Source organism: Perca fluviatilis, chromosome 23 (genome assembly GCF_010015445.1).
Source record: "Perca fluviatilis chromosome 23, GENO_Pfluv_1.0, whole genome shotgun sequence".
Classification (NCBI taxonomy): Eukaryota; Metazoa; Chordata; class Actinopteri; order Perciformes; family Percidae; genus Perca; species Perca fluviatilis.
The window spans coordinates 18,258,832-18,272,566 of record NC_053134.1 but is presented as its reverse complement, the minus strand read 5'-3'; the positions used below and the strand labels follow the sequence as shown (position 1 = coordinate 18,272,566).

At 40.7% G+C, this 13,735-nt stretch overlaps 1 protein-coding gene across 2 annotated transcripts in view; it reads left to right on the top strand.

The window, feature by feature from the left end:
• Positions 1 to 1,815: 1,815 nt before the first annotated feature.
• The window catches only part of tbc1d22a (TBC1 domain family, member 22a), a 136,668-nt gene continuing 124,748 nt past the window's right edge, over positions 1,816 to 13,735 (top strand). For both annotated transcript variants that reach the window (XM_039791347.1, XM_039791348.1), the window contains exons 1-5: positions 1,816 to 2,040; positions 2,495 to 2,551; positions 3,922 to 4,105; positions 4,472 to 4,721; positions 8,300 to 8,482. In XM_039791347.1, the coding sequence (XP_039647281.1) occupies positions 1,979 to 2,040; positions 2,495 to 2,551; positions 3,922 to 4,105; positions 4,472 to 4,721; positions 8,300 to 8,482 (736 nt within the window). In that variant the 5' untranslated portion in view covers positions 1,816 to 1,978. The remainder of the gene's footprint in view (positions 2,041 to 2,494; positions 2,552 to 3,921; positions 4,106 to 4,471; positions 4,722 to 8,299; positions 8,483 to 13,735) is intronic.

Here is a 13,735-nt window from a genome sequence, read left to right as displayed (position 1 = left end):
TTACATGCTACTTTGCAAAACAGTGATAATAAAGACCTAATTTATTTACATGATATCAAAAAGTTATTTTTTTGTATGATTGTTTTGACCACGCTAAACAGCGCTGCGCTAACCACGATTAAATTCACCATGTAATCTTAGCTGTGTAGATAGACAACTAATCTAAGGTTAAGTTAAACAGCTAGCGCATCCCGATCCATGTGCCTCACTCTACGCCGCTAAGAGACTTCAGTCGGGATGAGAGCAGCTAACGACACTAACCGCAATAACAGAAAGTTTAATGATCCGTCAGGGAACAGACCATATCAGACCCCAGGCGCTGGTACCTGCGTCAGGCCGAAATCGAGCCACAACAGCGGCCATCCGGACATCTTCGGATATCAGAAAAAAAATTTGGATCGTGCAATATGGCAGGCCTACTTGGTTCTTTCGGGGAATGATTGTAAAGATTTACAAAGAGGCAATCAAGGCATTTACTATCTAACTGGGATGTTGTTGGGACCGGAGAGGTTTGCAATGGACGAAGTACACACGGCGATACACTGGTAAGAGCAAATTACGTTTAACCATGTATCCAGCTAATTTGAATTGCTCATGTTACTGTATTGTGTGAACCGTTAACTTCACCTGATATTGTAGGCTATGTTGTGTTTTCCTTTGTGGGGTGCAAATGTTCCACCAAAAGACGTTCCTTCCCGAGACTATTTTGCAGAGCCACCGTCGCTGCAGATCTTAGCGCCGCCCAAGACAATTGTGGTTGGTTTAAGAAAAGCAAAAATCCCAGAGGTTTTTTTTCTCCTGTGCCAGAATGTATGTGTGGTGTAGCCAGACCTTACTCAACAACGCTGTGGAGATAGGTCTGGCAATGCGAGATATACGTTAAAACTTTTACATGATTTCTCCTCAATCTACAGTACTGGGCTTATGCACATCCCAATAAATATGACCTTGTAAGATGAACTAAACTAAATAGATAAATAACATATTATGGCCTACCTGCCCAGAACAGATTAAATAAGAACTTTCATTCATTCAAAAAGAAAACATTATGTTCATGTTGCGTGTCATTTTTTGCCATTTCACAGGATTAAAATAAACTGATTTAACTCTGTTAGTCCTCACCTACTAAAAGGAAATTTTGACATGTGCCTTAATACAGGAATGTGTTTTCATCGCACCTGTAAACACATTGGCACCCCAGTGAGCAATGCTGAAAAAAACTGTCCCACGGTTGAACCTAATTGCTGACTCCTGGTGTATCGTGTCAAGAGACAGATATCGATAGTTAGACATAATTAATATTAATATGATGATCTAGTCATGACCTCTCACAGCTCAGGGAGTGTGTGAATTGATGAATTAGCTTGCTGATGTTTTTATGGTTAGTTACATAGCAATGACAACCTGCAGTCAGTAATAATCCTTGCATCCATTAATACATACAATATATTTCCAGAAAAAAAATCTATAAGCTTCCCAACTTATAAAACTTGTGTCTTAATTATAATGTGTCTGAATTATAATATTGTATGAATACATATAAACAACTCTAAACAATATTAAACCTTACTAAACTATAAATGCATCAGCTTATACTGTACCTATAACTGCTATGGAAATGGTAATGTTAAATGGTAAGCATTTTTTATCTTCGGGCTTCTGACAGTCTGTCTTTTGAATGACACCATGGATGTAGATCATATGGTGTTTCTGTCAACACAGCAAAGACGGTGGACATGACGTCGACAGCTTCCCATGCCACCTAACAGCGGATCTCACTTGTGATTGGCTCAAAACAAGGAAGTGCCGTTCCAGCCAATCACAGCAGCCTTTCTTGCCGATTAGGCAGTATCAACATGGCAGCTTTCTGAGTTTTGGAGGAGGGTACCTGGTGTAAATAAACACGAATTTCACGTTTTACAGATAACGACAGCGTTCGTGTGTTTGTGTTTAAGGCTGGTTGGACCATAGAGGGAAAATGTCGAATGACGGAAATAAAAAACAGTTCTGGAAAAGAAACGCAGCGAAGGTTCCTGGCAGGTAAGTGACGTGTTCCCTCCTGTTTGCTAGCCTAGCGTAGCTAGCCTTACTCTACTGACGCTGCACTGTTGAGCTTCACACGCAACTTTCACTTTCACTGACGGCCCCTGAGGTATTGCACAAAGTTTGCAAAGTTTCACTCCTTGTAACGTGCCAGTGTATGTGTGTAAATTAGTCTCACAGACACAGTTTACATCGTTCTGCTGTTAGCTGGCTAAGAGCTACGTTGCTAACAGCGGCTAACAGTTAAGCAATTTATCCACACCGCAGTCACAGAGTTGTAACTAATGATACAATAACTATGGTCTTACAGCAAATTAAAGTCGTTTACACCACACTTACTCGCAGTATTATGATATTCTTGTTTTGTCTAATACGAAGCTAAAATGACTAGCTTGACAGCCAGTTATGAACTAGCTCATTCATTTACATTCTTTCTTATTCACTTCCTCAGCATTCAGCATGTGTATGGCGCACAACATCCACCTTTCGACCCGCTCCTACATGCTAAGTAAGTTAAATGTACTTGTAGATAAATGCTATATGATGTTATTGGAGTAGTTTGGACAGGTGTTTAACTTATTGTGCTAATGCTAACCATTTGCCTCAGTTGCTGAACAACATGATGCCCCAGCTAAAGTTGACATTCCTTTCTCTCCTCTACGTTTGCTCCCTAAATCTTTAAAATGCTGATATGATGTATTTATTATGCATGCATGTGTAACATTTAGGTGAAAGGATTCTACTCTTTCTCGTCCTTTTTGAATACGAGGTGAAGTTTAATATTGCCTTGATGACCAGCAGTAAGGACCTTTTTATAGATGATTACACAAGACCTTTATTGAACCTTAGTTTCTTCCATTATTTAATTCACCATTGCCAGCAGAGAGGGTAAGTTAGAGGGTAGCTACCGATCCACTCACAGTAGACAAAAAACTGGTGTGGCATGGATTGATGCTGTAAAACATGTTATAAGTTTTTACCCACATCCCATTCAGAAATGGGGGAGTGTTTTGCCATTTGACAGCTGACAAAGATGGGACGTGGCCAAAATTGCAGCATGCTTAAATGGTCTTGTAGTATAATTCTGGTAACCTCTTGTTTGCACTGTATGGCCTGTGCTGTTCTGCAGTGGAAGTATACCTCTCAGACAATCTAGTTGTTAGATGGCTGGGTTGACAGCTTAAATGACATAAGACATGCTTTCAGTAAGTTTTACTTAAACTTCTCTGAAAAACTTGTAATCATGTCCAGTAAACGGATTATGTTACATGATTTTGAAGATCTAACAATTCAAATAGAAGTTGGAAGTATCAGTATTTCAGGACTATAGGGTACCTGCAGTGTGTGAAAATATGGGGATGTTTGTTTGATTGAATTCATTAATTTAAAAGAAAAGACTGGACTTTGCAGTGAATGTTTTTATGTTATATATTTACAGCTAAAAATAACTAAAACACTGTAGAATCCTGAAATGTACAATGTGTAGAATTATTTTTTTAAATTAACCATCTATACAATTTTTATTAATGTTAATAATTCTATAAAAACATATGGATATTTGACATACTTTGATCATGCCTAATGTTGATTAATTTATTAGTTGTTAAGCTTCTTTCTTTTATCAAAAGGCTAATGGTCTTTTATTTCTTTGCCCACCTGTCAGTGTCAAAATGACTCACTTCTCATCTCTGCCGCCCCCCCCCCCCCTCACTGTGGTTATTTACTTTGTCTCTCTCCTTTTTGTGCCTGTGCGCCACTTCTGTTCCCTTTTCTACACCTTGACTCTCCACCTCTGCTTTACCGTTTCTCTCAATTTCTTTAATCTTCTGCTCTTTCCCTTATCATCTCTGTTTTCATGGCCTTGTCTCTGACCTCCAGCCTGATTAAGGCAGGAAACAGGCCTCCTCCGGCCACGCCAGGCAAGCCCAAGAAGGCTACCACCTTTCAGGAGTTTGAGAGCATCACAAGTGATGCATGGGATGTTGGGGACGATGACGACGAGTTGCTGGCCATGGCTGCACAGAACCTTAATATTGATGTTGTCATGGAGACAGCCAATAAGGTGAAAAACCAGATGCAGTTAACTATTGCACGTTTTTTCTGCCACAGAGGCTTGGTCGAAGGACAGATGCCCTACCCACTATGACAACATAGTTCATCTCGGAGTCTTGGCAGTCCATTGAAAAAGCATTTTCATAAATGTTATCACCTTTCAGATAGCTTCCTGTTCAACTACATTTTTGTGAAACAGTTTGTGTTTATCTTAAGGACTTCATAAACACACAGAATCTCAAGTTGCTAACCTAGTTTACAGATTACAGAGAATTCCAAACTTTTGTATTATTTATGTGGAGTATAATGTCCTGTGTGTTATTGGCAAAAACCTGAGGCTCACCAGGGTCACCTTTTTTTTCTGTCAACTGAACAGGTCATTGAGAATCACAGCAAGCAGCAGGAGAAACAGCGGCAGGATGACACAACAGAGCTGGAACAGAGAGAAGAGGACACACAGGAGGAGGCGGCAGAGGACGAGGAGGAGGACGAAGACGATGAGGAGGACAGGGTGGGGGAGGGGGACGTGACCAGCCCAGACGTCTCTTTTGCCTCCCAGAGCAGCCCTTACACTGATGGCCGCCTTGTAAAGTCCCAAAGCGAAGCTCCAATTGGGTCACCAAAAGGTTAGTGAGCACCATTGCTCAGTGTCCAAAAAGTTTTCTGGCTCACCTGCATATTAAAAGCTCGAGGTTGCTTTTACTTTTAACCATTTTCACAGGAGTATTTTGAAAAGGCACACTAAAACCCCTCTGTAATTGGAAGACAGTTCTCGCCCCATACCTGTCTATAAGTTTTACCTGAGTCTACGTTTAAGTGTGGTTATTATTCTATTTTGTGTGTGAGTGGTCTTGTTACATTGTTTGTGTAACTATAAACAGGGTGTTCAGCCACTGTGTCCTGTATAAATACGGGATACAAGTAATTTTAATGATTTTAGTCATTTTTTTCAAGTTCTACAAATATAAGTCAAATAATATCAAGTTTTAACAGAAACATCTAGCATCCAGGCAGCAGAGAAATGAGGAGAACATATTTGGCAGATGTTATCACTCTGTAAGGCAGTGTTGCTGATAGACTGCTAATGTTGTGCTTTGATTGGACTTGCTTGTGTTTTACAGTGCTGCTCAGAATTACAACAGTCTCAGAAATCTAATTGCAAAATACTTCATGACAATAACATTCAGATTTCTGTTAAAAGATAGGAAGTGTTGCAGGTGATGCTTATTTATTGATATTGGTGGGTAGTTATGTCAGACTACCCTGTTATCCCTTTCTCATAATCAAAATAAAAACAAAGCAACACAGGGAATACGCTGTAGTCAAGAGCAGTTTTTCATAATAACTCCTGAGGCATCTGTTTCTGCCACCTCCTCTCTTACCTTTCTTTACTCTATATATTAACATGAGTTGACAGTAGAGAGACCTTCCCTCCTACTACTTCTCTTCAGTTTTGGTCTTTTTCACCTGAGGCACATTGTTTTAACCTTGTAGTAAGCAACAACTGCTCTGTGTCATGGTCCTGTTGTTGCTGTCTCACTGTTCAAAACCTCTTCCAGTTGTCACTTCAGCGTTTTAAGATAGATAGATAGATAGATAGATAGATAGATAGATAGATAGATAGATAGATATACTTTATTAATCCCGAAGGAAATGTGTCCTTGTAAACACATGGAATAGGAAAGTTGTGAAGAAATGGTTCTACTGTGACTTTATAGATGGTAACATTAGCAGATGCTGTAGATTGTGAACGTCTGGCTGACTCTAGACCTGTCTGGCAGGTCATCTGCCTGTCAGCCTGCGTGCCATTCTGTCTGTTGCTGTGTTTAGATACAGATAACATTGCCTCAACAACTTTTGCACCTTTACAAGCATGTTGCAAAAACACTAAAGCCTATATAAAAACCTTATACCATGCACACTCAATGTACTTGGCAGGACAATCTTGTCATACACAGTTAACAGTAAGGCTGACTGCTGGTGTGCAGTGTCTCATTTCTTTTTAGATTTGATTTTCCTCTACTTTTTTTTTTCTCTTCTCTTCTCCTATTGGGTGTACAAGATGACAGCAAGGAATAGCGTGAACACACTTGCCCCAGTCTTATTAGATAATGGCACACAGCACAGCTTTCATTAGTGAGGCCCAGACTCACTCTATATACTTCTACATTATGTACTCATACTTGGCACTCACTATCCCAGTGCCCTGCAGCTTACAGAGCAAGGGTCACACAAACACACAGAAGCTTGTGGTTACTGGGCTCTCTGTAACATCTGGCATCCCATGACTTCTTTAACAAAAATACACACTGTCACTGTAATTGAAGTACTCTCTATTTGTGTACTTTCATGTAGGTATTTTTCCCCCTTCCTTCCTTGTAATAATTGATGCAGTATACCGTGACTGACAGTGAACCTTACTAACTTCCTCAATCTTGGCTTTGTATTTTATAGCCCGTTAAGTTATTAAATGCTCTATAAAAAGGACTTGCAGTTAAAATCGCACAAAAAGTTCCACCACAAAAAAAGCTTCCACAGGCTTTGATAATCTCTTTTAATTTTTGTAAGTGCAAATAAAGCAGTTGAGAACAGATTTGTAGCATTTTATTTGTTCTTGTAAAAAAAGGAAAAGGATATTAAAATCGGCAGCATTCCAGTTTTTATTTATTGCTACGGAGTGTTTGTGACTCTACGCAGTAGATGTGCCGTGGTTTTCTCCAGCACTGAGAAATATTGGCAGTGCTTTTCACATGGATCTTTCTAAACGTTTGCTTCGTGTCTTGTGTGACAGAAGGGCCATCCCTCTCCACGTTGAAGTCCCGACTCCAACCGCTTGTTCATAATTTGTCTGTGTGGTGCCACTGTTACCTTCTGTGTCTCGTTCCGTCTTATTTCAGCACATCTGGGGAACCGGGGCGCTCAGTAGACTGGCTTAATGTTGCCGTCTAGCCCGTTATAAAGGTTATACAGTTGAATCTGAAATTTTGCAAGAACCACAACTGCTGCCGTCCTGGAGGCTCATTGTAAAACAAGCCACAAACAGTTAATGCATTCATCCCCACCTGGGTAGGAACCACATAAAATTACTAAAGGACAGTAATCAAACTCTTTTCCAAATTTAGCTTACAGTGCCATGATGTAATTCATGGCCGTTGCCACATTCCTACTCTTAGGTACGTTGTGTTAAACTAATTAGAATTGTAGATTAAAAATAAAAAAAAAATCATGGAAAGTTGCTTTGCGCAGCAGTTACTCTTCACTGCTAGTTGCACAGTGTCATCTTACTACCGCTGAAAGTAAAGCCTGGTGAAGGTTGTGAACATTTTTCCCTTTCCAGGAGGAGGCTAAACAAAGTTTAATACAGCAACAAAAAGCTGTCCTCCGAACAGAATGCTCTGTTCAGAGTAAGCTGGACTCAATAATGTGAAGTGTTCTGGGTGAAGTTTACTAATTCAAATTGTTAGCCGATGCGAGAGGGCGGTGTGTTCAGCCGGTTAATCCACCGCTTTGCTCAGTGCTGAAATATATCAACAGTTATTAGATGGGTTGCCATTTGGTACACATCTGCCTCTCAAGGTGAATTGTAATATCTTTAGTGACCCCTTAACTTATGGCATTTCTTTTGACCCAGCTGTCCCTTGGGTGACTGCTAATTTGCAAACGTTAGCATGCTAACACGCTAAACTGCGATGGTGAACTTGGGGAAACATTATACTTGCCAACCACCAGCATGTTAGCATGCCGATGTTAGCATTTAGCTCAAAGCACTGTTGGAACTATGTACAGCCTCATAGACTAGGCTGTAGACTATTATTCTTATTTTGCTCTTCACTAACATTTGAAGCTGCCAATTCTCTGGTTAGCTTGATAACCTACAAGCGGATACTTTGTAAACAAAGAATCATCGGTCTCCAACATTGCATTGTTTACCTGTGTTTACATATGTTCTCATCAGTTTGCCAAAAAGCTAATAGGCCTTCAACATGGCCACGAGATCCTGTTCTGTATTATCTGTAAGCCCTTCTTTTTGTGTGTGTGTGTGTGTGTGTGTGTGTGTGTGTGTGTGTGTGTGTGTGTGTGTGTGTGTGTGTGTGTGTGTGTGTGTGTGTGTGTGTGTGTGTGTGTGTGTTTTGTGTGTGTGTTGTGTGTGTGTGTGTGTGTAAGTAACCCTTTGCCCTGTCTCAACTCTTTATCCTCCCACTAGATGCAGCAGGTGAGCATGCAGCCCTCCACAGACAACGGTCTCTGCCCCACCGGCCGCCCCTCATCCCGCTAGTGGCTCGCATGGCTGACCAGAACACGTCTGGCACCCCAGCCATGACCGAGAGGGAAGCGTCTCGTCTGGATAAGTTCAAACAGTTATTAGCTGGGCCCAACACAGAGCTGGGTAAGTGACACTCAGTGACAATGTGCACAGTCCACTGTGTAGTTTTGCCTCTTTCTTTAAGCTTTTGAACGTTTTCATTTCCTTGCGCTTTTGCTACTCACTCTTAGTTTGCTCACTCTCCATCTGCCAGCTGTGCTGCGCTTTTAACGATGCTGTGAGGGAGAAAGTCATCCAGCCATCTGGACATGCAGATTACAAGGGAAAAAAATACCACCAACAACAAAAGCAAATGACAGGCCTTTGTTCTAACCAAACGACAGGCCTTTATTGTTTATCCAACCCCAGAGACTTTGTTTGCTACCACGGCCACCCCAGTGGCCATGAAATCCTTACAGACCTCCCTCTTTACAGTTGACTTTGTGTCCTCTGAAACTAACTTTTGGCAGCTGCTACGCACCAACCTGTTGCATCAATCTCACAGTTTCAGTAGATCAACTACATCAAAGTGGCTATCAGAAAAGTTTGCTGATGTTAAGATCCAGCCATTGACCAATCCATAATTTACCAACAGAATGTTATGTGATGAAATACGTATACTTGCTATTAGAGACCAGTAGAGGCCATGCATCTGAAGAGTTTTATATATAAGGTTATATGGAATGAAAATGGCAGTGCAGTGATTTTTAGCCTAAAGAAATATCAAATTTTACAGCTCCATCTGAAGTTACAGAAAAAACACTGGGGGAGCACAGGCCAACCCTTTACAGAGGAAATCCTAGTGACCTGATGAAGTAGCCTGATTTAGTCAAACATCACCGTTCATCACATTTATTTGAAATTATGAAAAATGTTTCTATAAGCAGAATATGTCATCGGCTTATTTGTTCCATGAAATAACAACACTAAATATCATTGTGTAACATCATCATAATGTATGCCATACCGGTCAGGGGCCTAAGCAAGCAAGTTTTTGAAATGATGTCTTTTCATATGTCTGAAGTCCCTGAACTCTGAGGATAGATGATTTGTGCATGCTGTGAAAAGAAAAACAAATAAGTTAGAAGTGGGTTCCCATTACCTCAATCAGTTTTGGTGGAAGCACAGAGACGGACTCATTAAAAATATTGGAGTTGTGTGGATTCAAACTCTTTGTCAAATCTCGTTTAAAAGCCTATTTGATTTGAGATCTGATCCGTGTTAAGATAGAGAATGTAAAGGATGTTGTCCTAGGGTGGGTTTTGTGTGTTTACGCTGCATTTAGTGTGCCTGACAGAAGGGGAGCATGAAGTGAGACCAGGGAGAGAGAATTAAAAAAGTGCAGTGCTTAGCAAGAGACTGGGTTATGTGCCTGTCTAAATACCCTAAATATGCTAAATACAAAACGAGTGTGTCGGAAATATTTCAGTGCAGAAATGACACAGTTTAAATACCGTTAGCCTACATTTTGAAATAGTGAGTGTGGTCTTAATTTACCGCAACAGAAGAGGCTTCCAGGCATTCATTTGAGACAGGCTATTATTAGAAACAAGCCTTTTATTCAGATACTCTATACTTTATCACATTTTAATAAGAATCTTCTCAGTTTTCTAATCTGCTCTGTTTCTGCTCTTTGCTGTAAATGCAAACTCGACACTTCCTCCATCCGTTTCACATCCAAACCGTACAGTGTTTCAGAAGGCATAATCGATCCTGTTACTGGAAGGTTTTATTTTAAAACTTTTTCAGTATAGACGGACTGATAGTGGATTTCTTGAAGTGGGTACCAAAATAGATATTTGAGAGTTGAGTTGGTGGACAAACTATCTAGCTGAGACACTTTCTGAATGACTTAAAACATATATTTAGCATTGCTGTACTGACATTTCTTGAGGCTTATCAGCTGACATATATGCCAATACCCATCTCTTTGCAATAAGCGAATATTGGCTGATGTATTGGCTCGGCTGATTTTTCGTTCAGCCTCTAATTTGCAGAAAGTGTCAAAATTCCTTTGAATTAAGTGCATTTAAACACTCCGATAATCTTCAGTACTTTTGTTATATTAATAACAATTAACAATAATCACATTTGCGTTGCCACTGACAGAACCTGCATCCACAAATCATTTTCTGTCAACAGACATTGCGATTGGTTTTAAAGTACACACACACACACACACACACACACACACACACACACACACACACACACACACACACACACACACACACACACACACACACACACACACACAAACATCAGGAACATTGGCTCAGATCCTAAAATAAAATGTAAATGCTGGATTTCATTAAGTTTGAATGGCCTTAGTCAGCACAGTGCTTCACCTCTAGGTGTGATTCCCTTGAAAACTATTTCAACAACACAAACTAGTTCACCAGTCGTCAGCGTTAGTCAACGGCGGTTGCGGCCCGCTCGGGCAGAGTGTACCCTGTACATCAGCAGAGTGTCTTGAGGTGTCAGCCCCCATTAGGGCCTGCCAGCCATCACAAGCCGGCTGTCTAAATTTAGTTTAGTCTCTGCACCATGATTAGATAGCCCAGAACGGGCGAGCCACGCTGCCAGCTGCTGGCAGCATGAAAGATGAACTTCATTCACGGGACATAATTAAGTGAAGGATTGGGGAGGGGGGGTGATGAGGGGCGATAGGGGAAGCGAGAGGGATAGGGGCAGATAAGATAAGATAAGATGAAACTTTAATGATCCCCGTGGGGAAATTGGGTCATTGCAGCAGCAAAGAACGGGATATAGATGAGAATACAATAAGAAAAAAAATGAAATCCCCACTGTCTGAAGGAAGCCTAGTGTAGCAAAATATTTCTGGGACAACCTAAATATTATAATTGGTCGCTCATAGTCGAGAGTCATTTTCAAACCTTGGTTTAGAAAGTTGCTGTCTTTAAGTATGCATGCGTCTTGTTTGAAATACTGATGTAATTACTTTCACATACAATCTACTTTTTAGCAGATGTTTGCAGTTTTTACTTCAGAGGAAGATGACAAGACGGATTAAACTCCTTGTCCTTAAAGCAGAGGTTATTGTCCCTGCACGCCGTCTGACACATAAACACTGGTACGGTTTCCCACATGTACCAGTGGACTCTACCGCGGGGATGATACCACCTTATGTAAAAGAGAAACTCGACCGACTGTCCTTGAGCTCAAAGGAAGAGGGGGCTGGTGGGATGATCCATTGGTTGGTTTCTCGCTTAAGCGGTGTAATTTATTGCTGTGCTGTGGCAGCCATGTTTTTGGGCCAAGCCCCCTCCCGACATTTCAGGACTGCCGGTCTCTGGAGTCCAAATGTCTGACCATGTTGGTCAGTGTATGAAAGTGTGTTATTTCCTAAAAAGATAGACGTAGCCCATATTTTGCCATAACTTAGCATTACAGTGTATCTACCTCCACTTTGTACACCACTAGGCAGCATGAAATTAAACTCTGCATGCCTCTCGAATATGTGAAACTTTGCCTGTTGAACTGTTACTCAGACGAAAACTCTATTGAATTAAAGGGAATATATTGTGAAAAAAGGCAATATTAGGCACGCTTACTATGGCTGCACGATATGAGAAAAATGTGCGCTATACAATGTTACTTGCGATAAATAAACTAAAAGATATTAAAGTGTGCTCAGTTCTGCTGCTTTCAGTTTTCAGCTAAAATACAACAAACTGCTCGTTGAATTTAAATCTGATGGAAGGAAATAATTTCCTCTTATTGTAAAATTAAACATTTGAGTTGAATATAAATGGCACCACTAACAAAAAGACAGTTACATTTAAAAGTGCAGTTTTCTACTGATATTTTCTTTCAACTAACGCAAAAAAATCCCTTGAGTGTCTTTCAGTTTCTCCCCTCCCCTTTCCCTCTTTATCCATTGAGCCTTGCGACAGGTTGTGACAGCGCTCTGTTTAGCATGTAAGGTCATGTACAAGGTGATGACCTGTGCGTGTGTGAGAGTAGGGTGATTGATGTCAGGTTGATTTCAGCTAATTATTCCTGATGTCCTGAGGCGAGCCTGTCTGTTGAGTGAACTAGAACTCAGCGCCCACTGAATGCTCAGTGAGGAATGGAGTTATTTCAGCTGGGAAACTGAGAAAAAGAGAAAAGAAAACCTACTGATTTAGCCTAGCCAGTCCCTTTTTCACTTCTTGTCAATGCAACACTCACTACAACTGCATCATTTGCAGAGGGGTGCAATGTTTTCCCATAAACTGCCAGATTAGAGAAATATGCTTGAATATACTGTATATCGTCAGCGGTGGCCTAATGGTTAAAGAAGCGAGCTTGTGACTGGGAGGTCGCCGGTTCAATCCCCAGACCGACAGGATAACATCTGGGTGGGGAAAGTGAAAAATAGCACTTACCGCCACTGAAGTGCCCTTGAGCAAGGCCCTTAACCCCAACTGCTCCAGTATAGCTGCTCAGTGGCCAGCAGTTCAGACTGGTTGTACCAAGGGGGTAAGCGAGCATCCTGAAAGTTGACCTCCTATGGGGAGGCTAACAAGCCATCACCTTCCATTAGCATTCCATTGACTCCCATTCATTTTGGCATCACTTTGACAGTGAATAACTTTACATCTGAAGCGTTTAAAGACTCTATTTGTCAATTGTTTATTTCTAAATGTCTTATATCTCATGTTATGGCCCAGTAGCAGACGTTTTTGTAAAAATAGGCAGGCAGTTTGGACTAACATTGCGGTTTAAGTTTAATTACTAATGTTGACTAGCATTTAAGTTAGCAATAATTAGCCTGTGCGTATGTTATCTCCTTACATATACCTACGCTCTCCGTCTCTGCAAGATACGGAATTATTGAGATTTCTCCTGACACAGCTACTAGAAGACTTACAACTTTCAGACAGGTTTCTCATGTCACATCTACTTTGTCAAGCTCAGTATGAGGCTGCGCAGTACGCTCAGCCATCACTGGTCTCCGTCAAAGTATATGGCGTCTTTGTGTCCATTATTTTACTGTCTATGGGTTGTACTGGGCATCTTCCAGGTATGAATATGTAACTGTGTGAATGTGACAGGTTGTTACTAATGAGAATTTGTTGTCAATAAAAGTTAAATAAAAAAAAATCTAGACTTTCCAGCATAACCCAATCCAGAACCACTCTTATTATCTCCCCCATGACACATAAACCTAAATACAAAGAGCAACAGAATTAATCTGTTTTGCTTAATTTGTGACCACTGTCATCTTTTAATTTGTCATTGGTCTAGGAATGCACAAAAGGGACTTATAGCTTGTAGTTTAGTTCCTCCGGTTCCATAATTCCTGGAACTTTTTGTTCAAAAGGGCCATTA